Source organism: Vulpes lagopus, chromosome 8 (assembly GCF_018345385.1).
Source record: "Vulpes lagopus strain Blue_001 chromosome 8, ASM1834538v1, whole genome shotgun sequence".
NCBI classification, from domain to species: domain Eukaryota; kingdom Metazoa; phylum Chordata; class Mammalia; order Carnivora; family Canidae; genus Vulpes; species Vulpes lagopus.
Genome location: NC_054831.1, coordinates 69,351,014 through 69,377,570, shown reverse-complemented (window position 1 = coordinate 69,377,570; position 26,557 = coordinate 69,351,014). Strand labels below are relative to the sequence as shown.

Genomic DNA, 26,557 nt, shown 5'->3' with positions numbered 1-26,557 from the left:
GGGCTGGATGATCCACTTTCAAGTTTACTCACTAAGGTTGTTTATAATATGACAACTGGCTTTCCCCAAAGAGCAACTTATTTAAGAGAGAAAGGGCAAGAGAGCATTCACAAATTAGAAGTTGCAGTGTCTTTTATAATTTAGTCTCACAAGTGACATGTCGTTATTTCTGCTGTACTGGTCACAGAGACCAATGGTAGCAGACTGCATAAGGGTGTGAATACCAGAATACAGTGATCATTAGGAGACACCCTGGAGGATGCCTACCAGAGGACAAAAATCACATGATTACCTCAATAGCAGCAAAGAAAGTTTTCGGCAATTTTTAATACCCATTCATAAAAACTTGAAGAAAGCTAGGAATAAAAGAAAACTTCTTCAACCTGATTTTTAAAAAAGTGTTTTCTAAAGACATATAACTAATATCTATTTAACAATGAACAAGAATTCTCTCCCCTCAAGACCAAGATAAGGCAAGGATATTTATTCTCACTGCTTCTATTCCACATTGCAGTGGATGGTCTAGCCAGTGTAATAAGACAAGAAAAACAATACAGAATAGTACTTGGAAAAAAAGAAACACAAGTGTGTTTTTGGGGGAGACAAGATGATTATATATGTAGAAAATCTTAGGAGCTATGCCACAAGGGGAAAAAAAGGCAAAACAAGTAAGCCAACAAAGACCCTACCAGACTTAGAAGAAAATTAAGAAAAACCACAGGAACTAAGGTCAATTTACACAAAGCTGTTGTATTTTTAAGTGCTAGCAATAATGAAAAATGAAATTTAAAAAATTCCACTCAACATAGTATCAAAAACCTAAAATACTTAAAGATAAATTTAACAAAATATATGCAAGTAAAAACTATAACATTGCCAAGAGAAATTTTAAAAACCTAAACAAATGGGGAAATATATCATGTTCACAGATCAGAAGGCTCTATATTGTTAAGATGCAAATTCTCTCCAAATTGATCTGTCAGTCCAGTCAAATTCCAATCAAAATCCCAGCAGGCTGATTCTAAAATGTATATGCATGTATAAAGGACACAGGCTAGCCAAAACAATTTTGAAAAAAAATAATTTACACTATATGATTTCAAAGCTTCTTACAAAGCTACAGCCATCAAGACAACGTGGTACTGCTATAAAGGTAGAACAAGGGAACATAATATACAATCTAGAAATATACCCACATTTATATAGCAAATTAGCTTTTGACAAAGCACCAAAGCAATTCTTTAGGAGAAAGAAATTCTTTTCTTTAATAGTGCTAGAGAAATTACTTATATGAAAAAAAATTATATCATACACAAAATTTAATTTGAGCTGATCATAGATCCAAGCCTACAAGAAAGCAGGGTTTTTCTTTCCTCCCCCTCACCACCCACTGATCTCTCTCTCAAGGGACTCAGAATAGCACATGACATAATGTTGGTGCTGAATAAATATTTGGTGAATAAAAGATCTCTGCATGAAAAAAAAAAAAAACATGCCATAGTAAAAAATAACAGGAAGGGACAGGTGGGACAGTGAATGGTCAAGAAAGGGCTGAGAAAAAATGTCATATGAGTTGATACCTGAAGGTACTACCTCTGCAGTAGATGACAATTCCAAGCAGAGAGCAAACATCATAAAGAACTAGGAAGCAGACACTGAGAATAGCCCATGAGTGAGTGAGGGGCCAGAACAGCCTAAAAACATGGAGGCCAGGTCATCTGGGGTCTTACAGCTCAACAGGTACCTTAAAGAATTCTAATCACAGAAGTGATGTGCAACCCACTGTGTGATTTCATAAAAATACCTTGAGTGTGCGATCAAGAATGCACTGGATGGAGCAAAATAGGAAGAAAACCAGTTAGGAGGCTCTTGGAGCAACCAAGGTAAGAGAAAGGCACGGTGGCACACTTTCAAGGATAGGAGTTCAAGTGTAACACTACAGCTGGCATTCTATTTTTTCTTTTTAAAGATTCTATTTATTTATTCATAAGAGACACACAGAGAGAGGCAGAGACCCAGGCAGAGGGAGAAGCAGGCTGCCCGCAGGGAGTCTGATGCAGGACTGTATCCCAAGACCCCAGGATCACGCCCTGAGCTAAATGCCGACGATCATCCACTGAGCCACCCAGGCACCCCCAGAGCTGGCAGTCTAGCAGATTTGAGCATTAGTTGTAATTTCCATTAGTCATTTCAACTATTTGCTTCACTGTTTCCTTCAAAGATTCCCTTTATGAGGGAAGGGATCATGTCTATTTCATTTCTGTACTGTGCCCCAAACCCAAAGGCTTACAGGAATACAGTGCATAAGGAGCTGGAGGTCAGAATCTGACATAAGGTAGATAAGGGCTGTCCAAGGAGAAGAGCCATCCTTCTTAGAATGGCAAATACAAAAAAAAATACAAAAAAAAAACACAAAAAAAAAACAAAAAAAAACAAAAAAAAACAAAAAAAAAACAAAAACAAAAAACAAAACAAAACAAAAAAAAAAGAATGGCAAATACAAGGGCAAAACAGAGAGTACTGGGCTCTACTGAAATCACTAAACATATGTTGACAATGAGCATGGGGATGTTTATTAATATTAGAATGTGTGCTGCTGCCTGAAAGTTTAAGTACAAATGGCACCATCGGATGCTTTTGTGCAGCAGGGAGTCAACTCACAGAATTAATACTCAGTTGAAAACGTGACCAATCTGAAAGGTCCAAATAAACATAAATCTAAATCTCTGCTGTCGCCAGCATAAAGGACGCCATCCTCCACACTTCACCCCTATCCCAGCCCTGGGCCCCTCAAAAGATACTCACACATAAACTACCATTCAGGTCTAAGTTAGTATAACATGGCTTATTTTTTTTAATACAGTAATAATAGAGTATCTAGGAGATGGCTTTGAGGGAAATGCTACATAAATGTAAGATAATATATATGTATTCAGGTGATAGGAACTGTAGTTACAGATATGCCTCTGGAATTAAAAAAAAAAAAATTAAATCTAGAATCTCAGTACCGCCTGCATTTCTCCCAGGGCAAGAATACATTTAGTGTCCTATTAAATCAAAGAATGGTCCACTGCAAACAGTGGCATGCCTTACCAGCTGGTGTTAACACAGATTGATGCACATGTTCAATCACACTGAACCTGACATTGGGCTTCCTGAAATTTATAATACAGAATGGAAACGTTTTATGTGTTGTAACTTCCCACCCCTTTTAAGGCAATAACTCACCAGGCAGAAATATAATTCACTTAGGATTTTTAAAATCCACACTTAGAGCATTTTCTGGGGTTAAAAATTCGCTGAAATAAAATATATAAAATGGAACTTATTAAAAAATATCATGTAGGAGACTGACAGGAATCATTTTTGATTATCAACGAAGACCATGGGAATCAAAGAATAGGAAGTATTTCTTGTGAAGTATGTTGAAATAAAATGTAAGAGCATGTAATATAATTCCAACCAAAATTGAAAGTTTGGTAAAGATTTTCTAGTCCTCGTTTTTTCTTTATTTTTCAAAGAATAAAAATTAAGCCATCTGTTTGGAATCGCTCTAATCTGTCATCTAATAATAAATGATTTTTTAATTGGTTCAGTGTTAATGCATTTATGGATAAACTACTTAAAGGAATACTTTTTGGGGGAGGGTTCTTTTTATCTTTTTTTTTTTTAAGATTTTATTTATTTGTTTGACAGAGAGAGAGAGAGAGAGAGAGAGAGAGAGAGAGCGCATGCACAAGCATGGGGAGCAGCAGGCAGAGAGAGAAGCAGGGTCCCCGGTGAGCAGGGAGCCCAGTTCAGGGCTTGATCCCAGGACCCTGGGACCATGATCTGAGCCGAAGGCAGACACTTACCTGACAGAGCCATCCAAGACCCCTTTCAGCTTCTTTTTTAAAAAAATTTTGTTTGCGTATAGTTAGCACCCAATGTTTCATGAAGCTCCAGGTGTACAACAGAGGGATTCAGCATCTCTATACATTATGCTACTTTGCCACAAGCGTAGCTCCCATCCGTCATCACAGAGTGCTATGACAATACCACTGACTATATTCACTACGCTGTGCCTTTGATCCCCAAGATTTATTCATCCCCTAACCAGAATCCTGTATCTCCCATTCCCTTTACCCATTTTGCCCATCTCCCCACCTCTTTCCCTCCGGCAACCTTCACTTTACTGTATGTGATTCTATTTTTTGTTTGTTTTTTTTAGATTCCACATATGAGTAAAACCATATGGTATGTGTCTTTCTCAGTCTAATTTCACTGAGCATAATACTCTCTAGCTCCATCCATGTTGTCACAAATGGCATCATTTCATCCTTTTTTATGGCTGTATGATATCCCACTGTACATATATATACCACATTTTCTTTAGACAAATGCTTATTTTTGAAGTCAAAAGATCTGAACTAAAAATCTAATTTTGTCAGTATCAGGCCATGTCAGCAATGCTGCTTTGGTCAAGTCACAATCTCCTTGGACACCTTGGTTTTGCCACCATTAAAATTTGGCCAAAGAACTTTTCTTGCCTACATTATAGAACTGAGATTGAAGTCTATGAAACTTGGGGAACCTGGGTGGCTCAGCAGTTGAGCAACTGCAATTTGGTTCAGGTCTTGATCCTGGGGTCCTGGGATTGAGTCCAACATCAGGCTCCCTGTATGAGACTGTTTGTCCCTCTGCCTATGTCTCTGCCTCCCTCTTTGTGTCTCTCATGAATAGATAAAATCTTAAAAAAAAAGTCTATGAAACTCTTGTAAATTATGATATTTTGTGTAAAAACTGAGGTATTTATGTAATTCTAGCTAACCTAAAAGTAACTTCAAAAACATGTTTATGATCAACTGCCAAATACAATTTTGCACAAGTAGCACAGTTTATAATTCCATAAGGTACCTTCCATAAGGTACTTGCTATATACTGCTCTCTTCAACTAATGTATTATGACATTTGGCAACCATATCATAGACTAACAATAAAGTCTTTGGAGTTATGCATCTTCGTTAGTATTTATTCCAGAGGGCCCCCCACCCCGCCATAAAATGCTGTATTTTTATATCTTACTATATCCTAAAATAGACATAAAGCAAAATCAGCCAAGGGGTGCTTGGGTGGTGCAGTCAGTTGAGCGACCAACCAACTCTTGGTTTCAGCTCAGGTCATGATCTCAGGGTCATGAGGTCAAGCTCCACATCAGGATCTACAATCAGTACAGTCTGCTGGAGATTTCTCTCTCTCCCTTTTCCTCGGCCCTCCTGCTAATGCTTGCTCTCTCACTCTAAAATAAACAAATCTTAAAAAATAAAACAAAACAAAAAACAATAGCAGCAGCAGCCAATGATCCTTTCCTTGGTTAACCTGGTGTAGTTATCATTATCATGGCTTATGGCAGGAGTTCCATCCCACCTTCCAATGTAATTTGTGTAATTACACATTTATTACTAAAACTGCGACCCTGGAATTGAATGGATGGCATTGAAAGCCTAACTTCCTGCCAGGCCTCTCGGTGCACCCCAAGTGTTTGTCACGTGGAACTGTTCCACCGGGCCTTGCATCACCTCTCCTGACACCTTCTGTGCTGCTTCTCAGCTTCCACACAGGTAGCTAACACACAGCCATTCTTTGACCCACAGGACAAACCAAGCCATCCGTGTACCCCAGAGACTCTGGCTTTTCGACCTTCTCAGTCATTCTTCCTCGCCAGATGCTCAGCAGTAACCGCTTCTCCCTGTCAAACTGGTGGGACTCTGGCAACCACTATGCTTGGACTGTTTGAGATGAGCACTGGTTTCAAAAAAACAGCCTCTAAAAAAAAAAAAAAAAAAAACAGCCTCTAGATAGTCAAAATTTTATAGTATAAAATCCACCATGTGTGCATGTATTACATGTACACACGCATATATACACACACGCATCTGTGTACCTATGTTCAGTTACCTAATATTTCCTAAGCATTTGTACTTATTCCTCACATGGGGCTAAATTCTAGGTGTGGATTATTATTTAATTCCCAGAACACAGGATTATGACCTGAGCCGAAGGCAGATGCTTAACTGACTGAGCCTTCCAGGCACCCCCATACAAAGGATTTTAGACTGGTATCTCCCCTCTTTCTTCACTCTGCTCATTCTACAGAATTGTAATTGGAGGGAAATTCTCAATTCCTGACATCACTTACTCTTTGAATGGAATTAGTGTTTGTTTCCACTCTTCACAAATGTGCTAGAAAGGATACATATGCTTCTCATATTTCTGTAATAAAAAATACTACCATTGATTCCTGGCATACAAAGCAGGACACTATGCCAGCTAGCCCCAGGTGTATGTAGCATTGTATACATCCCTCCCACGGGCTGCTTAAATTGGTATAGACAAGGTTCCAACATCTAAAACACTTTGCTTTGCTGCATGCCTAGCTGACCAAGGTGCTCTCCTTCTCTAAAGGCAATTATCTGGGTGACAAACGCAGGAGAGGAGTTCCCAGGATTGTCCAGAAACCAAGAGACCAAAAATGATCCCAGCAAGAGCAAGTAACTGAACACTGGACAATTTAGCAGAGACCATGCAAAAATGCACAATTCACATCTTCAGTTTCTAAGACGACAGCTAGCTCATGTGCGAGAGAAACTGCAAAAATGGAAGAGAGGCCAGCTCAGAGAGCCACCAGCTCTGACATCACCATGATGTGCCAGTGCTGTCCACTCTGGCACTCCGTCTGTTCACAGGCCTGGTGACATGTGCCCTTCTTTCCTCCCTAGCAATGAGGCCTTTTCTCTATTCCACTCACTAATTCTTCCACTAAAGGAAACCGGGTGAAATTTTACTTAGTCACATTGCTATTCTTTTGAAGAGATTGACTAGTGGTTGAAAATATGGGTCCCGAAGAGACCTTCGGATTCAGAGAGGCTCAGCAGAAGATTTCACCTGTGTGTATTTCCTTTTTCTTTTTTTTTTTTTTTTAAGATTTTATTTATTTATTTGAGAAAGAGAGAGAACGAGCAGGGAGAGGGGCAGAGGGAGAAGTAGACTCCCCACTGAGCAGGGAGCCCGACATGGGACTCAATCCCAGGACCCTGAGATCATGACCTGAGCCGAAGGCAGACCCTTAACTGAGACTCCCAGGCGCCCCACCTGTGTCTATTTCCTGCTTTCACTGGAAGAATTAACTGCACATGTCAGGAAAACACTTGTCCTATGAAGTGAAGCATGCCCACTGCACTAGCACAGGGGAGCCACGGTGAGGCCAATCGGAGAAAGCCACAGTCCCCAGTTCCTGTCCTGGCCACAAATACCTGCGTGGGAGCAGGCCCACTCAACAAGATCCCCAGTCCTTCAGGCTTTATTTAGTGTTTAGGAACCAGAGAGCTTCGGGGCTCTATCTTCCACAGTCACACCCAAGGAATCTCCGCCACTCAGTGGCATTACATCTATGATGATAATGCCCCAAATCATATACTAGCCCAGACCTCTCTTCCAATTCCAGACCCCACTATCCAGGTGCCCTCTCAATGAGACATCCAGAAGGCATCTCAAACTCAGGACACCCGAACTCAACTCATGACTAGCCTCCCCACCCCCACATCTCCTCTGACCCCTTCCCATTATTTTCCCTGCCCATTTAGCTCCCCAGGCCCAAAGCCTCAGAATCAACCTCTTCTCTCCTCCTTTCCAGAGTCATCACCAATTCCCGGTCATCCTACCTTTGAAATCGACCCAGAATCTGACCATTATCGCCACCTGGGTGAATGCAGAAGGGCTGAATTCCTTCTGGAAGCTTCAAAGGAAAATCCATTTCCTTGGTTTTTTTTGGCTTCCGAAGTCTGCCCACATTCTTTGCTCAAGGCCCCTTCCACGTTGGATGTATCACTCCAACCTCTTGACTCTGTCATAACATTTGCGACCACTGTCTCTGACCTTCCTGCCTCCCTCATCCTAAAACTCATTTGGTTACACTGGGCTCACCTCAGTAATCCAGGATAATCTCTGCACCTCAAGATTCTAAATCACGTTGGCAAAGTGCTTTTGGCCATGCAAGTTAACAAATGCCCAGCTTCTGGTGACTGGGATGAGGGCACCTGGGGGCCGTTACTCAGCCTGCCAACACCACCTCACTCAGAGCAAAAGCCCAAGTCCTCACGATGCCCAGCAATTCCCATGTGATCTTGTCCCTATTTCCTAATGAGCTCACCTCTTCCAACCCTCCCCTTGCTCACTGCATTCCAGCCATTGAGTCATGCTGTTCCTTAAAACACATGGCCCATCTCAGGACCTTTGCACTTGCTGTTCCTACTACCAGGAAAGCTTCCTCCCTCGTTTAGGTCTCTGCTTTAAATGACACCAACTTATGAGTGAGGCTTTCTCTGTTGACTCTATGTAACAGAGTAATATCCCCCCCCTCCCCAACTGGGACACTCCTTTCCAAGCTAATTTTTTTTTGCAGAGCATTATCATCTGATATGCTATCCATCCATCCACTCATCTGCCCTCCTCCACTGCAGGATCACAGGGGAGTCTGTCCCTTGTCAGATCTCCAAGAAATAAGCATAAAGCTGGGGCCCAATAAGCAGTTGATGAATAAGTGAATTTTACTTTAATAGAAAGTAAGTTCCTTGGGAGACAAGAACCGGCCTAACATAGAAACTTAATGAATATCTGAATGAGAATGAAAAAATGAATGGGTGAATGACAGACCAGTTTGCATCTAATTATAGGCATATGGACCAACATCAAATCAAGGGCATTACTGTTTAGGAATCAGACACAACAGGTAAAGTAACTTATTCAGGGACTCACAGAAGTGAAGGAACATAATTACACAGAAAAAATTCCAGCCAAGCCCCTGACTTTATTCTGCTGTGTCCCTCAACATTTCAGACCTGACAAGTCAGAAGTCATCTGGATACCCTTGCTTGGTTCAAATACTCTTACCAACAAGGCTTCAAGTTGTTAAACTCCAAATTGATTTTTTAAAGGAAATGTCACCGGAATCTCAAAAGCACTTGCTTCGCTTATTTCAATACGTAAAAATATGAACATACAGAAGAGAGACCCTCATCCACACATGAAGATGTACCCAGGAGCAAACCTGCAGCCAGGGGGATGCTGTAGGGACAGAGAGAACCCACGACAAGCTCATCAGTCCCCAGCACTGCTTGTCAGCCAGACAGGGCAGCTCCAGAGGCTCACCTTAGCTACCGAGGACAAGTCAAACCAAAGACATTCCCACTGTGGCTGGACGGCTGCAGGATGGGGAGAACCCCAAGACAACACAACCGCCTCAGCCCTGGGAACTGCAACTGTCACCGAGGGCATCCCTTCTGCATTTTGCAGTGTTATTACAGCCCTGCTGCTTACACACCAGCCCCGCCGGCCACGTGACTGCCACACTGTAGCAGCTCTTCTCCTGCCACTTGGGGAAGGGAGCCAGCACTGGGCTTTATTCACACTTGGAAACCGCTTTCTGGGAATCCTTTGGCTGGCAAAAATGGAAATGAGAACACTACCAGTGGTTAGGAATACTGACTCGGAAAATAGGCTGACAGGGTTCAAATCAAGCCTCTATGACTTGATAGCTGTGCCCCTATGGCTGTCCCTAAGCTCCCGTCTTCTCACCTTTCAAAAGTGGGCTTATGAGTCTTATGACAATTACTAGAGATATAGAAAGAAAAGTACCTGTCACAGCGCTTTGGTACAGGAGGCCTTAATACATACTGGCTACTCTAACAATGATTTTTATATTAATATTTATATTATTCTTGATTCTAAAAAAGAAATCGCCATTCAAAAATAAAGAATACATATGTCTTTATCTTTAGTTTGTAACAGAAACTCCCAGGGGTTCATCATTTATTTCCAGCTAAGTATTCGCCTATAATTAGGGAAAGCTGCCACGAGGCAGATGCTGAGATTAAGCTTTCCTAGGTATGGCTTAAAAAATAAAATCATTTAGTAACTTTCTCAATTCTACTCTTGAATTAAAAAAATACATAATTCGTTATTGGAGAGTGTAACAGAAGTGTTAGATAAATATGACTAGATGTTGTATTTAAATAGCATAAGTGACTTAAGATTTCAAAATATGTAAGTACATATGTAGGTGTTCACCCAGGTTTATTTTTTAACAAAGTATCATCTTACAGAAATCTCTGAATAATGCCCTACATTGCCTCTTTGCTTGAAAAAAGAAAATAAAATAAACTTAAAAAAAAATTCTCCTAATCATAATAACCAAGGTAGCATGGAGTGAGCTTTTCCAAACTACATAAGAAATAGTCCTGGGGCACCTCCGTGGCTCAAAGTGTCCAACTCTTGATTTAAGCTCAGGTCAAGCTCTCAGGTTTGTGAGACCGAGCCCCACACTGGGCTCCATATACAACAGAGTCTGCTTGAGATTCTCTCTCTCCTTCTTCCTCTATCCCTTCCCCCGCCCATATGTACACACAGGCACGCTCTCACTCACTCTCTAATAAATAAAATTAAAAAAAAAAAGAATTAGTCTCATACATGGAGAATCTGATTCAGTAGGTAAGGGAAGAAGTAGGTACCTGTATTCTGCAAAAGCCTCCCAAGTATTACTAACAGTAACCCCTACTATTAACAATCATTGTACAAATTTTCTTTTGACAAGGAGTTCTGTGTCTTACAACTTTTGCAAAGATCTTTTCTTTGTAGCCTCCTAATAAAGTGAGATGTGTCTACTTGTAAGTCCATGAAGAGAGGGGCTGAGCTACTTTGCAGTCCTTGAAATCAGAACAAACTCCTCTAGGCTTTTTACAACTATAAAGTTGCTGATGAGGATGGACTAAGGGGGGCTGAAACTTTGTTCCATGAAATCACGTGAATGCTTTTCCTTTAGACCAGGACTGCTCCACAGAACATTCTGGCTGACGGAAACGTTCTGTACTTGTGTTTCCCAAGGGGTAACCATGAGCCACCACATGTGGCTCCTGAGCACTGGAAGTGTGGCTTGTGGCTTCTATACCTGGAAGGATTGCTCTGGCTGCGCATGGCCATCCCAACACCTTGCTGAGGCCCTCATTTCATTAACCCGTTCAGTAGTGATTCCTTAAGCACCCCACCTCAAGCCTAGCACATGGCAAGCATGGGGCACAGGGCAGGGAGCAAATACAAAACCTCACCCTCCTCTCCTTGTGCTTACATTCCAATTAACAATAACTGGCACCGCTCTTTTATATCACCAGACTTCTTTGAGGTACTTGCTCCAAAAACTCTGGGTTAAATGTGTTCTTTTTAAATTACGGTATCTTGAAGCAGAAAAGCCAATATTCATAGCCTGCGAAACAATACAGCTCAATGGAATGAAGAAGTCAGAGGATACAGAGAGTCTGTATGAGCAAAGAGAGGCAAATGTATAAAACCTTTCCAGAGGGGTAGAATAATCCTCAGCCAGAGAGTAACAGGTTTGAATGATATGATACTTTTGAGGGAGGTCAGAAGCCCGCTCTGGTCCTGGTGAATTAGCAGGGAGAGGATTAGGAGGCATCCGCCACAGGAGCAGGACCAAGGGATTCCCAGCTGGAACCCACTTAACAATTCCCCCTGGAAATGGAGTCAGAAGAGAACCAAAGGCATGACCAGAAAAGGTATTTCACGCAGCTGTAACAAATACTTTATGTAGTATGAGTTTTCAAGGGATTGAAAAAAATTAAAAGATTTTAAAAAAATAAAGAGTGATGGTTTGATTAGAACATTTTTAAGAATCGTCAGCTGGCACACGAGGAGCCTCAGACAAGACCATTACTGCTCAGCTCGGGCTCTCCTCCCTGCCCCGGGCAGGGGCCGCGCTGGCTGATCCTACATCAGCACTTTCTCCGAGCCTGGGTGCCATGTGGCTGCTGAACGCGGCCGCAGGACAGGTCAAGCCCCGAGCAGCTGAACCCTGGTCAAGGACAAACGCTCATAGACACGATCAGAACAGGCACCTCAGTGGAGGCTGTTTGCCAAGAGGAGAGAGGGTTGTTCAGAATTGGCGCATGTGGATCATTGTTATTAATTAAACCCCAAATTGAGATCATTCGTCAGCAACCTTACCTAGTTCTGGGGGCAGAACGGTCAGGCGGTTCCCCTGAATGTGGAGTTCCTTAAGCTGAGTAAGCTCCCCGATTTCTTTAGGCAGCGAGATCAGGTCGTTATCCCTAAGGCTGAGCTAAATGTAAGAAAACAAGGAGTTGTCAGAACAGTGTTCACGTCAAGAGGCGCTCAACAGAAACTCTCGTCCTTTTCCGTGCCCTCTCTCTCCTTTGAAGGCTCAATCCTTTCAATTTATTTACAAGTGCCTGCAGATGAACGAGAAGCAGGAGCAGGAGGAGTGGTTGATTCCTGCAAAACAAACCACACTCCTGCTCAAATTGACTTGATTCTACTCTTACAAGGGCTGCAGAAGTGAATTGATTTTCTAAGAATTTAGATAAATTACTTACTATCTGCAACTTTGTGAGCTTCCCAATATCTGGCGGCAGGATTTCAAAATCGTTGTCACTTAGATAGAGTGCACGCAGGGTGGCTGCAAATTAAACAGCAATATATAAACAGGGTGGCACGGAATCCAACCATTTGAGGTCTGATCAATACAAGGGAGTCAGCTTTGATTAATAACCTGGGCTTGGTGAAAAGCCTGTGACACACCTAGGGCTCACAATAATAAGAAGCAGGTCAAACTTAGATTTACTGGCTTATTGTGGGGCTGGTGTGTGCAGGAAAACATCTATATACAAGAGGACTGACACAATTAACAACTCTGGGCACCAGCAGTTTTTGGCACAGAGCTTCAAGACACTCTCAAAAATGATAGCGATATTTCTTCTATTATTTCTGATTCACATTTATGCTTTGCATCCGAAGCATAACCAAGAAAACCAGGGTCACCTGTATCAATGCTCAGGGCAAAAGAGCTGTTATTTAAATGCAAGTATGTTAAAAATAAATAATTAAAAGGCTTTCAGGTGAGGAAGACCATAATCACAGTTCATTGTTTCTGTAATCAGACTAATTATTGTTAATTATTTCTATAGCCTTAGCAACAAAAATAAGTGAAGACAAAAATAAGGGGCTAACATAATGACATGGAGTTTTAAAACAGAGAAACCTTAACTTAGAATATCAGAATTTTTCAAATCAGAAATTTGTTCACAATATCACACAGTGATAACATGACCCCCAAACTACGGAATGAGAAACTTCTAAGGCATCTTTTTAAATCCCTAACCAAACAGGAAAAGTATCATCAGATGTCTATTTTGTTTGCTTACAGGTATTCAATTACATTCTAATGTTTTAAAATTTGACAAAACTCTATGTCAATATACACAGCAAAATTTCCTTCATGGCCCAGGAAAATATTTTAGAATTGGCTCCATGTGTTTGAGAAAGTCTGGGAGAGAGAATATGCATAAAGTTATAAAAGAAATTTTGGAGACAAGCTCAGAAAATGCAGAATCTCTGGATGCCATACGTGTCACTATTTGGAGAAACAGAATACTCATTTAAGGAAAGCAACTCTCTCCTAAATATTTCGTGAGTTCTGGGAAAAATCTATTTTTCCTCATTTTTAGGAGTATCTGCAGCCAGAAATTTGGTTGCATAGAATACAGGTGAAAAGATAAAGTCTGTTTATCTGTGAAAAACGATTTCTTGATGTTTGATTGCATACTACAGACAAAATAGACTACATCAATGAAAATACCTTTTAAAAGACTTAAAACAAGAATCCTGCTTGGAAATGTCAAAAATTCTGTTACTGGTTTATTAAGGAACATTTTTATAAATAATTGGTTGGACTATCTTTGGGGAAATAGTTTACAAAGAGTTAACAGCAACATGCGAGGACACATTCGTTATTATATTTCTTTGGCATGCTCTTTAAAAAGAAAGTTAAGTTCTTGAGCTAAATGTGAGACTTGATCTCATTTAGGTACATAATCTCTATCCGGAAGTTAATATGACATTACTAAGTCCACTTGAGCGCAATGGTGTCAGGTAACTATATATCAAATATACATACTGCTGAGCTATGAAGGAATATTCAAAAGAAATGTGTGAAGAAAAAAATATATACGTCCAATAATTTCTCTTGGAGTTTGGGCCCTGGCAAATAAATTTCACTTTCGGAACGCAAAGTACCATTTTAAGGAGATTTATAGAATTAAAAGTTTCTTACTAAGGTAGAAGAAGTTTCCGGGAAGAGAATTTTCATTCAAGTTGTTGTAAGTCAAATCAAGGACCTCAAGAGCTGGGAGAGAGCCAAATCCTCGAGGCAAAGTGTTTAGTCTATTCATGCTGTGGTTGGAGGGGGAAAAAAAAAAATCCAAGACGTCACACACAAAACATATGTTCAGACAATACTCACATCACCTCTGTGTCACAAGCCTAAGAGCCGTGTATGAGGACTGAAGCTCAGAAGAGGCCATAATTCTGCAATAACACTTTATGTTCTTTTAATCAGTACAGTAATTGTAGTCGGAGAATCTCGATGGTCATGGAACGTTTGAAAACGTCTTCTCATTTTCTGCAGTAGTGATGCTCAGTAACTGTGGTACACAGAAACCTCAAACACAGCAAAGTGTCTGTCCTTCTAGAGAAAAACTTCCTCACGCATGTAGCAATAATAACTCATCAAAAGATATAGAGTAAGCTTTGTAGTTTTTAGATGTTGGCTTTATTTCATTTATTCCTCCCAAAGGAAGAAAAAAAAAATCACTTTTTTTTTTGTCCTGCAACTAACATTCAAAATGATCTCCACAATGGTGGCTGCCAGGGCCTGAAGGAGGGGGAAATGAGTTGTTGTTGTTTAATGGATATAGAGTTTCAGTTTTGCACAAGAAACTTCTGGAGACGGGCTACACAACAATGTGAATATACTTAATGCTACAGAATCGTTCACTTAACAGCGGTTATGGTGGTAAATTTTACGTCAGTTGTATTTCACAATAACTGGAAATAAAATATATATACATACCTCCAATGAAATCTAAGGAAAATATATTTTCTATTACTTTCTTATTTTAAGACCCTTCTTAATGTGATTCCCTTTGAGCATACTTAAAAAAGGATTTAAAAAAAGGTTTTTTTTTAAATCTAATAGAACCTGGCAGATATTGAAAGGTCGGAGGGACTGTGATGCTAAAATAATTCTGAGACCTCAAGCATTCTCTTACTAGATGCAATCCTGTCCACACCTGCCAACCACCCACCGGCTGGGCTGCACAAGAGTGAGCTAATGGCACAAGGAGAAACTGAGAGAAAAGTAATTTCTACCCCCTGGGTAGAAAAGTCATTGCTTACCTTTACACTGAATAAAATAACTTCCATGACCATTTGCTGTAATGACAACAACTGGTATTTTCTACCAATTTACAATCTGTGAAGCATATTTATATCAAGTATTCACTGGAATCACCAAAACTATGACATAATACAGGCAGGACAACGCTTCCAATGATCTGGTTAATGCTGATGTGAATGAAGTAACAAGGATTTCGAACTCACCTGAAGAGGGTGACAGATGTCTGAGAGCACCTGGCACCTCACAGAGGCAAAGGCACTCTAATGCAAGGTGCTGAGTAAGTTGAAAGAAAAATCACAGGGCACCTGTGTGGCTCTGTGGTTGAGCATCTGCCTTTAGCTCAGGTCGTGATCCTGGGGTCCTGGGATCAAGTCCCACATCAGGCTCCCCACATGGAGCCTGCTTCTCCCTCTGCCTAGGTTTTTGCCTCTCTGTCTCTCATGAATAAATAAATAAAATTTTCAAAAAAAATCAGAACTAGTGGGAAAAGCACATTAGTTTCTTTCTTTAAACATTGCTCTAGGGCAGCCTGGGTGGCTCAGCAGTTTAGCACCGCCTTTGGTACAGCGCATGGTCCTGGAGACCCAGGATCGAGTCCCACGTCAGGCTCCCTGCATGGAGCCTGCTTCTCCCTCTGCCTGTGTCTCTGCCCCCCCCTCTCTCTCTCTCTCTCTCTCTCTCTCTCTCTGTGTGTGTCTCTCATGAATAAATAAATAAAATCTTTTAAAAAATAAAAAATAAACATTGCTCTAAGTTACCCATTTTTGAAAATCACCACTGAAGTTTTTCTTTCCAAACACGGTAGGAGACTTTTGAAAGGTAAGGTGCAGGAAAGCCTGGGTGAGCCCTCCTTTGGAGGGAAGAGGTATCTCACACGAGAGGGAGCGTTTCCAGCCCACCTCCAGCCCAGAGTGAGCCTGACAGTGTCCACCTCCTGGTGGCAAGAACCTCCCAAACTGAAAGTTCTTTTTCTCAAGTGAGAAACCAATCCTCCCCAAAATGTCAAGAACGCTGCAGAGCCCGGCCCCACCCCCCCCCCCCCCCGCCCCCACCACCGTGCAGCTGACAGCAGTGACAGCAGGAAGCCCTCACAACAAGAGGGACCAGACGTAGTGCTGGCTGTGGACCAAGCCAGGAGCAGCAGGGACTACAGGCCGCTTCTCTGGACACCAGCAACTGTGGGGTCACCTGTGGGGTCTGCACCTGTGGGACGGCTGCTCCTGGGGCTCCTCCGAGAGCGCCGGCCCTCTAGAGCCAGATTAGATGAGCCGTCCGGCTCCTGTGCCACTGGCTGGGTGACCATGGGCAAGCGGTCTGCTTCTGAGACCCAGTTCCTTCAACGGCAAAATAAGGACAGTGATACTTTCCTAGCAGGACCGGCAGGAGGATGACAGCTGAAAAATCTGAAGCATGTAGTTAAGATCTGTGGCTCACCGATGGTTCTCCAGCAATGAGAGCTATAACTACAGTTATTTCTCAGGAAGTGATTGGGAAAGATTGTGCCTCCGCCTCAAGCAGGTAAGCACCCCCTGTGAGAAGAGAAGACCACTGTGGGCAGCCTGAATTGCCAAGTGCAGTTTCCTGTTTTGTGTCCTGCCAGTTGGCCCTCACATCACTTCCAGGGTTCACAAAGTTGCTTATGGTTCATTTGTGCCACAGTGGTATAAATTCTTTCACCTGCCCCTGAACATTTTTCTAGGGTGTTCTGGAAATGGGAAAGTGCCTGCGTATGACATAGAAATTTATAAAACCAGAGAGTTAAAGGCTGGTCAGCATCTTTTTTCTTTTTTCTTTTTCAAAAGCTAGGAAGGCCCTTATTTAATGCCTCCCTTCTGGAACGTTCTGATCTCCAGAGGTCCTTCTTGTTTCAATAAAACCATCTTTGTTAAAGTTAACAATTTTTCTCACACCCGGAGTGACCTGCTCACACTTAGCCAAAAACAGAACAAAACAAAACAAAACAAAACAAAAAAAAAACCCACAAAACATTCTTGAAAATTCAACACTGTACTTTGTGAAAACTCAATTTCACGAGATGAGCTCTAGCATCTCAATGGATTAAAGATTATTACAGAGGAGCTAGCCATGGTGCTACTGCAGTCAGATTATCCCAGAAATAATCACCAACAAGGAGCCAATGTGGTTTTACATTTTGTGGAAATGAATTCCATAAAATGAACCACATTTAAAGTATTAAAAACATCATGCAAACTTACTTATTCCAGTGGCCTAAAAATCATTTCAGGTTTTCCCATCATGAGAATAAACAGCAAATACCACATAAAACTTTAAAAGCAACTTCTGATTGAGCATGCTGTTTGGAATCTGCCTATGTGTGGCCTCAATGTTCTGTGTGAACAGAACATTTTTAATTTAATTTTTATTTTAATTCCAGTATACTTAATATCCAGTGTTATATTAGTTTCAGGTATGCAATATAGTGATTCAACAGTTCTACACATCACCCTGTGCCCATCACAAGTGCACTCCTTAATCCTCACCACCTGTTTCATCCATCCCATCCCCGTACTCACCACCCACCTCTCCTCTGGTAACCATCTGTTTGTTCTCTACACTGAAGAGTCTGTTTCTTGGTTGGTCTCGGTTTTTCTTTGTTCATTTGTTTGTTTCTTAAATTCCACGAGTGAAATCATACAGTATTTGTCTTTCTCTGACAGACTTATATCACTTAGCATTATACTCTCTAGATCCATCCATGTTGTTGCAAATGGTAAGATTTTATTCTTCTTTATGGCTGAGCAATATTCTATTGCACGCATGCACACACACACACACACACGCGTGCGCGCACACCACTTACTCTTCATTCACTCATTCATCTACTGAGGAGGCTTGAGTTGCTTCCACAATTTGGCTATGATAAACAGTGCTGCAATAAATATAGGGGCACATATTATCTTTTCAAATTAGTGTTTTAGTTTTCTTTGGGTAAATACCCAGTAGTGAGATTCCTGGATCATAGTATAGCTCTATTTTTAACTTTTCGAGGAACTTCCATATTGTTTTCCACAGAGGCTGCACCAGTCTGCATTCCCACCAACAGTGCATGAGGGAGGGTCTTTTTTTCCCACATCTTCACCAACACTTTTGTTTCTTGTGTTTTTTACGTTAGCCATTTTAACAGGTGTGAGATGATACCTCACTGTGATTTTGATTTGCATTTCCCTGATGATAAATGATGTTGAGCATCTTTTCATGTGTCTGTTGGCCATCTAGATGTCTTCTTTGAAGAAATGTCTTCACATTTCACGAAGAATGTTCGTGTCTTCTGCTTACTTAATTGATTATTTGGTTTTTTGGTGTTGAGTTTTTGATTTTTCAGTATCTCCCATGTGTATAATTTTTATTTGAGCTGCTTACTCTGAGGAGTCCACTATGATAGGCCTTAAACAGGGCTATGTAGGTATAATTCTTGATGCCATTTGAGAACAGAAATATCCTTTACTGAAACTCATATTAATTCCTCTCCCAGAGAACTAAGAATTTTTGTTCAAACTTTGACAACCCCATCTATGTGGCTATATAAGTAAATACAGAAAGATTTACATAATCAATGGAACACCGAGAGCCAAAAAATGCGAATGGCTCCGAAGACAAGAAAGACAGAACTAAGATGCTTTTGATTAAAATAAAATTAAAAAAAAAAAAAACACTTTATAACTCTGTCCTAAGGTACCTCCAACCCATCCTTACCTCTAGCTCTACCTACCCTAATCTCTCCTCCACATGACCTTTCACACAAAAAAAACAACTTTTTCTCATACCTGCTAGTTGGTTGTAAAAACTCCTCACTGGTCAGCAGGATAAAACCAGGGCTCCTTCACTTGGCACACAGGGCCCTTCACTGCTTCCCTGCCATTACAGACATTTGTTTAACATCTGTTTCCCCAACTGTGACATACACTCCATAGAGACTGGATGGCTACTACCTAGGCCAGCACTTGGCATACAACTGGGAGGGCAGGAAGTACCCAGTAAATAAACACTGACAGCCCTACTTCTTTGTCAGGCCTCACCTCTTACCTTACTGCTCCCTGCCTCACACTTTACACTCAGTGACACTCAACAACTCGCAATTCCTGGAACCTGTGGTACTCTGAGCTTTTCATTCATTCATGTCATTCCCACAGGCCTTCCCTCCTCCTTCTGAGGAGAAATTTGTTTTCATGTGTCAGGTTTCGGCTCGAATACTGCCCTCTGTAGGAAACCTCCAGAGAACCTCACCTGTTGGCTAATGAACGCTCTAGTCTCTGTCTCCACTGCCTTCAATGGCCCAGCCATTTGCAGTCAATGCTCCTTTACCGCTAGCTCTTGCCCCAATACTTAAGGCCAGGGACTGCCATTTTCACCACTGAGCCCCAACACAAGCAAGGTTCCTGACACAGATCAGGTACTTACACAGTCATGAAATAAATCAAGTAAAATGATGATGATGGTGTAGTGGTGGTGGTAATAGCTACCCCTTACATACTGCTTACTACACGTTGCCACATACAGCTCCTAGCGCCTTGTATATAAATAACTTGTTAAACACATGAATCAACAAATTAACAGTAAGAATGTATCAAGCTTTTGTTAAAAAAGATCTTATTTATTTGAGAGAGTGAGAGTGCGCTTGAGGAGCACAAGGGAGGGCAGAGGGAGAGGGAGAAGCAGACTCCCCGCTGAGCAGGGAGCCTGACTCCGGGTTCCATCCCAGGACGCTGAGATCATGACCTGAACCAAAGGCAGACGCTTCACTGACTGAGCTACCCAGAAGCCCCAAGAGTGTATCGAGTTTTGTACGTCTAATATATACATCTAGTTTTAGCTTCTGGCTTACGCACAAATTAAGCATTAGGAACTTAATAATTTTCAAAACAAAGATATAAATGAAGGATCCTTTCTTTTCTGCTTTGCCAAATGGATGTACAATCTCCATATCTGGAGGGGGATAAAAGTCATCTGATTTAAGTGATGTCTCCCCTCCTTCTGGAAGCTCTACTTCCCCCTCAGACATGAGGAAAAAGAATGCTCATGGATCTTTCCAAGATTATCTCTTAACCAGAGTGAACGTAAAATGAGTGTCTAATCAAACTCCCTGTGGAAAGAATGAGCTCAACTACAAATCATTCCATGAATAAGGGTTTTTTTTTTTTTTTTTCATGATTGCTTCCTATTAAATTGATAAATATCTGGCCGGCTTCTATCACTACTCCATGTAAATCACTAACTAAACTAGAGCATTTAATGGCTATAATTTAATGAACAGATGACTTCACACAGCAGATGAAGCATGAGTGGGCAGCTCTGTCTAACAGCAACAACAGTGAAGCTGGAATTCAGAAGCTCAAGTTCTGGTAGCATCAATGGTGCTTGACAGACGGCTGTGAACCTCAGGAAATGGGGTTCTCTGCCTAGCTCGGTCACCAACCTTAGGGCAACTGAAGCTCTCAGAAAGGGCTCAGCTTCCACTCCATGACATGAAAGCAATACTGCCCGCCCGCCCTCCCTCATAATCGTCAAGAGGATCAAATACTAGCATGAGGCCTCTGAAAACTGTAGAGCAATACACGGTATTATTATTATTATTCACTGCTGCCGTTCCTGCCACCTCAGCTGAATCAAACCTCCTCTCTTCACCTCCACATAAAGAAAGACAGAGGATTATAACCTCTCAAATATATAAAAGAACTTTAAGAATAAATGAAGTAGTGTTCGGAAATGTATCCCCCACTCACCTTCCATAGAAGGAAGGTGCTTTGTAAAGGATTACTACTAAATACAGAGAGAAAAATCAATCATATTACAACTGGTCTGGGCAATTAATGCTATGCAAGGAAGTCCCTTCCTGGTTAACATTAACTGGAATAAAATTTTGTTGGAAACAAAATATGATTTTAAAAAATCGCTTATCGTACCAACAATTAGCTTTTCAATTACTTCTTAAATTGATATCCACTAATGCAGGCCATTGAGAAGAGGTATTGAAACAATAAAAGTTTTGTTAAAAATCTGCAAAAGAGAAAGGAACTGGAGGTCAGGGCCCCCTGTGTGATAGTATAATGCACTCCCTCCCCTATCCAGAGCCTGCCCACCCCACCACTCCCTCCTTGCCGATACTCACCCCAGGTTCAGGTGTTTGAGCTTTTGAAGGCTGCTGATCTGTGTGGGCAGCTCCTCAATCTGGTTATTAAAAAAGTTAAGCACTTCCAAATTCTTCAGCTCTGCTATGTTTGGTGGCACAGCTACGGAAACAAAATTGCTGAGTGTGAATACAGGAACCCTGCTCCTCGCAAGGAATGCCAGCAACACATTTTGTTTTTCTTTCTCAGGAAAGAGAGATGAAACTCGAATATGACCATCTGATTCACATATACATCTTATTTTTTGTAAGTTTTTCTTAGGTTAGTAACTCAGTAGAGTAAAAATGAAAATGTTTCTTCAAAGGGCAAAAGAGAATTTCAGGGTGCCATAAACAGCCCGTTGGTGAATATTCCCAAGCATAAATGCTTTTATAATTGTCATACAATGTCTCATAAGCATGACAGTTTTCTTTCTCTTGGTTTTTTTGCACCTCCACCCAAAGAAAGACTGAAAACTCCACATCCTTCCAGGGTAATGATACATTCGTCAAGCTGTTTCAATAGTCTGATATCTGAAGAGCAGTTCTCTTAACACCACCACACTAAATCACAATGTAAGTTCAACCTTAAGTGATGAAATATTCAACCTACCTCATTTATGATTTTTGACTTCTGGCCTTTACATCTTGATCAACACACACACACACACACACACACACACACACACACAGCATTTAAGTCAGACTGGCAACAGATCAATGCATTGTTATTACATAGAAATATGAAAAACCAACTCAGTAGCATGATGTGAATACCAGCATGCAGATCAAAGGTTAAAATAAGCCAGTGTGGGCCTAAAAGAATCTTCCTTCTGTGGAATATATCCTTATAAATATCAATATAAAAGCCAATGGCATCTTTAGCTCACAAATACTAACTCTCCAGTGGTGGCAGAAAGACTTTCAAAGGAGGGTAGTTTATCTGTCCCCATCATTGATTCAGTCTTCTACAAATACTTGTTATTGGCCATCAGTTTGTCCATGGTTCACATCAATTCTAACACCAAGCCTACTCAGGATACTGACCCCACTGATCTGGGCCCTAGGTACAGCATAAGAAAGTGTCATGTCATGCCTTCTGTGAGTACATTCACTTCCGGTCCCAACAGCACCCTCTGGGGAGTATTCCAGAAGACTGGGAAAAAACCGGGAGCACCTCTGCTTAGAGCCACTACATAGGTATGTGTAAAATTCCAAACAGACATCTAAAATATTTCAGGAGGTAGCCATTGCAAGAACTCCCTTCCGAACAGAAGAGGACAGGCACATTGCTCATTACAGTTCTGAGTCCTCAATTTCAGCTTTCTAAAATGTCTGAGGTATCGGTGACCTGACTTCTTTTAGAGGGAATGCGGCTTGGTTAAAAGGCAAGGGAAATGCTTTTGCTGGAGGAAGGGACTGTGAAGAATATGAATCAGTCTGGATTCAGACACTTGGGAGGTGGCAGTGGTCCAGATGGAAAATGAGCAAGGCGTGGATTAGTTACTCAAGAGGCTGGATTGGGACTGGAGATAAAAGGATAGGTTTTAATGCGAAATGAAGGCAGCTGGAAATTACCTCCCGAAACTGTACTCTTGGATACCAACACGAATGCATATGAGCCCTACCTGCACAATTTGGCCTTAAAAGCACACTCATAGGTGTGTAGTCAGTAACACACTTTCCAGCAAATGAACGGTATTCACTATGGGTAAATGGTCACAAAGAAATTCATCGGGTCTGCTGAGTCTCAGGGTGTTGTCAGCTTACCTGTTTGTTCTCTCCCTAGAACACCAAGTGTGTGAAGCACAGATCTACAGACAAGGACAAGCCTGCTCGGGGGGCCTCACCCCCTTCCCCTTGTTCCCCCTCCAGCTACCACTAAGCATCTCTCACGGCATTCATCTGATTACTTTGAAGAGCAATAAAGAAAGTTAGTGCAACCAGGAGAAAATGATGATCTCAATTTAGCCACAAACCAAGAATAATGCAGCCAGAATTACTGCTGCCTTCCCAAAGTTACTTTGCCAATGCAATTAAATGCTGGTCTGAAGGTATCGCCTTTTTGACAGGATGAGAGATTATTTCACTCTCCTTGCTAAATCAGTCCAATTTAAAACCACAAATTATGCTAAATGTGATTTAGGGCTTTGTTTTGTGGACACAAACAATAACCCTACATTCAATTTACTAAACCTCTCCCAGCCTTCCACGTGCATGTGAATTTTGTGTTGAAGACTCCACTCAAGCTATGAGGGGAAAATATTACCCGGCTAATATTCTCTCTCAACAATTCCCCCCACCTAGCCATAGTAAAAATAAGAAGCAATTAACATTCAGACCTGGCCAGATGGGATAACATTCACTCTTTCAACCAATATTTAGAGAATGGTTATGATGTGTACAAAGCCACACTTTTAACACTCAACATTTCAATTCTTCTGGGATGAAGTAAGAAAGGCAAGCTATCTCAACAAAGTACGTTACGAAAGAAAGAGTATCAAAGTCAATAAATGAAAACAGGTCTAGTGTTTGGAAAACAAACTAATTCAAATAAAACTGTCCATAAACAACATTATATGGTCTCATTCATTTGGGGAATATAAATAATAGTGAAAGGGAATAAAGGGGAAAGGAGGAAAAATAAGTGGGAAATATCAGAAAGGGAGACAGAACATGGAAGACTCCTAACTCTGGGAAACGAACTAGGGGTGGTGGAAGGGGAGGTGGGCGGGGGGGTGGGGGTGACTGGGTGGCAGGCACTGAGGTGGGCACTTGATGGGATCAAGCACTGGGTGTTATTCTGTATGTTGGCAAATTGAACACCAATAAAAAATAAATTTATTATTAAAAAAAAACTGTCCATAAAAAAAAAGTATCCGGTTAACAATATGAGCTGTGCAATAATGAAATTATATACAGATATGACATGAACAAATTCAGCTGCTACGGAAAAAATGGAGCAATATGTCCCCAGTCAGAATACTCTGGTGAAATTTTTCAAGATCTCTGCGTGACGCATTTGCATGAAGTATTTTAAAACACAACTGAACAGTCAGCATTGAGATATTTCTTATTACGCCTCTGCAGCATGCCTTTTCATCAATCAGTCCTGTTTGTGACCGTGACCCCAGCTGTATACACACAGGCTACAGATAACAAGGAGCTGAGCACTCAAGGGAAACGGGAGGGCAGTGTAGGGTGTGGACACGAGGGTCCGGGCTGTACCAGGACCGTTCAGAGTTCTCTTCCACCTGGCTTTAACATTCTGCGATTCTCACAAGAGCTGGATGACGGAAATCAATGAAATGGATTTAAATAATGCAACAAATGGGGCCCTCAATTAGGAAGCTCAGTCATGTAGAACTTTGCTTATGACAGAGAATTTAGTATCATTTTCTGTCAAAAGCGACAGCTTTAATTTTGAGACTCCAGTTGCTACTGTTGAGAGAAAGGTCCCCAACCACTCTCAGGTGTTCTCTGGCTCCTCAATGCCACATTCTGCTTTCATCACAGGATCAGATGACCACCGGGAACACTCTTGTCCAGAGCAAAGGTGATGAAGATGTGGTCCTGCCACCAGAGGAGCTACAGCCAGAGACTGGTCTCAAGTTGTCTTCAAGCAGTTACAACTGTTCAGCCGGACACACCCAGCAGGACCCTCTTTCCCTCCAAGGCCTCCTAAGTCTACAGCCGGAATGTTCTTCTAGTTTCATGTGAGAAGCACGCGCCAGCCAGATTAAGCAACCAGCCCTTGCAGGTTTGGGACGGCCCCACAATCAGCAGCCCAAGTCCCTGGGCAGGCTCACAAGTCTGGGCCAGAAGGGGCCTTGCCTGATGTCCTACATTAACAACCGTTGGAAAGCTCCCTCAAGCAGGGAGCCTCAGAAAGCACTTGCTGGACACGCCGGATAGACCAGAGCACTCCAACTGTGTGAAACAGCCTACCCAGTAGCTAACAACAGTCACCTGCCTCCCCGAACAGAAAAACCTCAGTAAACTATTGTTAGGGCAACCAGACCTTCACTTTAGGAGCATTCTGTTTTGGGATAGAAAATTAACAATTCCACAACCAATAATTTATTTTTAAAAGCCTTTTAGTTTATCCACACAAAAATAAATAGCAGAGTATGCTCCGGAGCTGGGCTTCCAACGTGCAATCACTATGGAAAATAGTATAGAGGTTCCTCAAAAAATTAAAACTAGAACTACTGGATGACCCAGCAATTCCACTACTGGGTATTTATCCAAAGGAAATGAAATCACGGTCTCCAAGAAACATCTGCACCCATGTTCACTGCAACCTTATTCGCAATAGCCAAGACACAGAAGCAATGTTAAGTGTCCACCAACGGATGGACAAGGGCAATGTGGTAATGTATTTACAGAGGAATACTACTCATCCATAAAAAAGGAAACCTGGTTTACAACAACACGGATGGATCTTGAAAGCAGACAAAACCTGTATAATCTCACTTAAATGTGGAAGCTTAAAATACACACACACACACACACACACACACACACATACACATAAATTCAGAAAACAAGATTAGATTTATGATTACCAGAGGTGGAGGACACGGGATGAGGGAACTAGATAAAAGTATTAAGACAGAAAAAGGAGAAAAAGGAAATAAATTTAAATCTAGATTAGTTGAAATTAAGTAAAGTTAATAAATCAGTCTCTTGGTCACACAAACCACATTGCAAGTAGCTAGTGCCTACCATACTGGACAGCACAGAGAGAACATTCCCTTCAGTGCAGAGAGTTCTAGATAGTGCCACTCTAGGGCAGAAGGCTCACAAACTTTATGGAGTATATCAGAATTACTGAAAGGCTTGTCAAAACATGGACTGGGGGGCATGTACCACAGAGTTTCAGATTCAGTAGGTTTCAGATGGGCCTTGGTGAGATTCCACATTTCCAAGTTTCCAGGGGATACTGATGCCGCTGATCTGGAGATCATTTTGGTGCAGAAAACTTTTAATTTAGTGGTGACATCAAAATCATTAATCTAATACATTTGTCCCTTACCCCACACAATAATGCTGAGTAAGATCCAAATTAAGACTTCTATGGCCCTCAATAAGTTGAGACTTGGGGTTGATGAAAAGTGGGCAAAAAAAAA

General features: G+C 41.4%; 1 protein-coding gene across 3 annotated transcripts in view; it reads right to left on the bottom strand.

Annotated features, from left to right (window-relative positions):
* The window catches only part of RSU1 (Ras suppressor protein 1), a 196,920-nt gene that overhangs the window by 117,139 nt on the left and 53,224 nt on the right, over positions 1–26,557 (bottom strand). For all 3 annotated transcript variants that reach the window (XM_041766321.1, XM_041766320.1, XM_041766322.1), the window contains 4 exons: positions 21,429–21,549; positions 14,177–14,295; positions 12,441–12,523; positions 12,052–12,166 (listed from right to left, as the gene is read on the bottom strand). In XM_041766321.1, the coding sequence (XP_041622255.1) occupies positions 12,052–12,166; positions 12,441–12,523; positions 14,177–14,295; positions 21,429–21,549 (438 nt within the window). The remainder of the gene's footprint in view (positions 1–12,051; positions 12,167–12,440; positions 12,524–14,176; positions 14,296–21,428; positions 21,550–26,557) is intronic.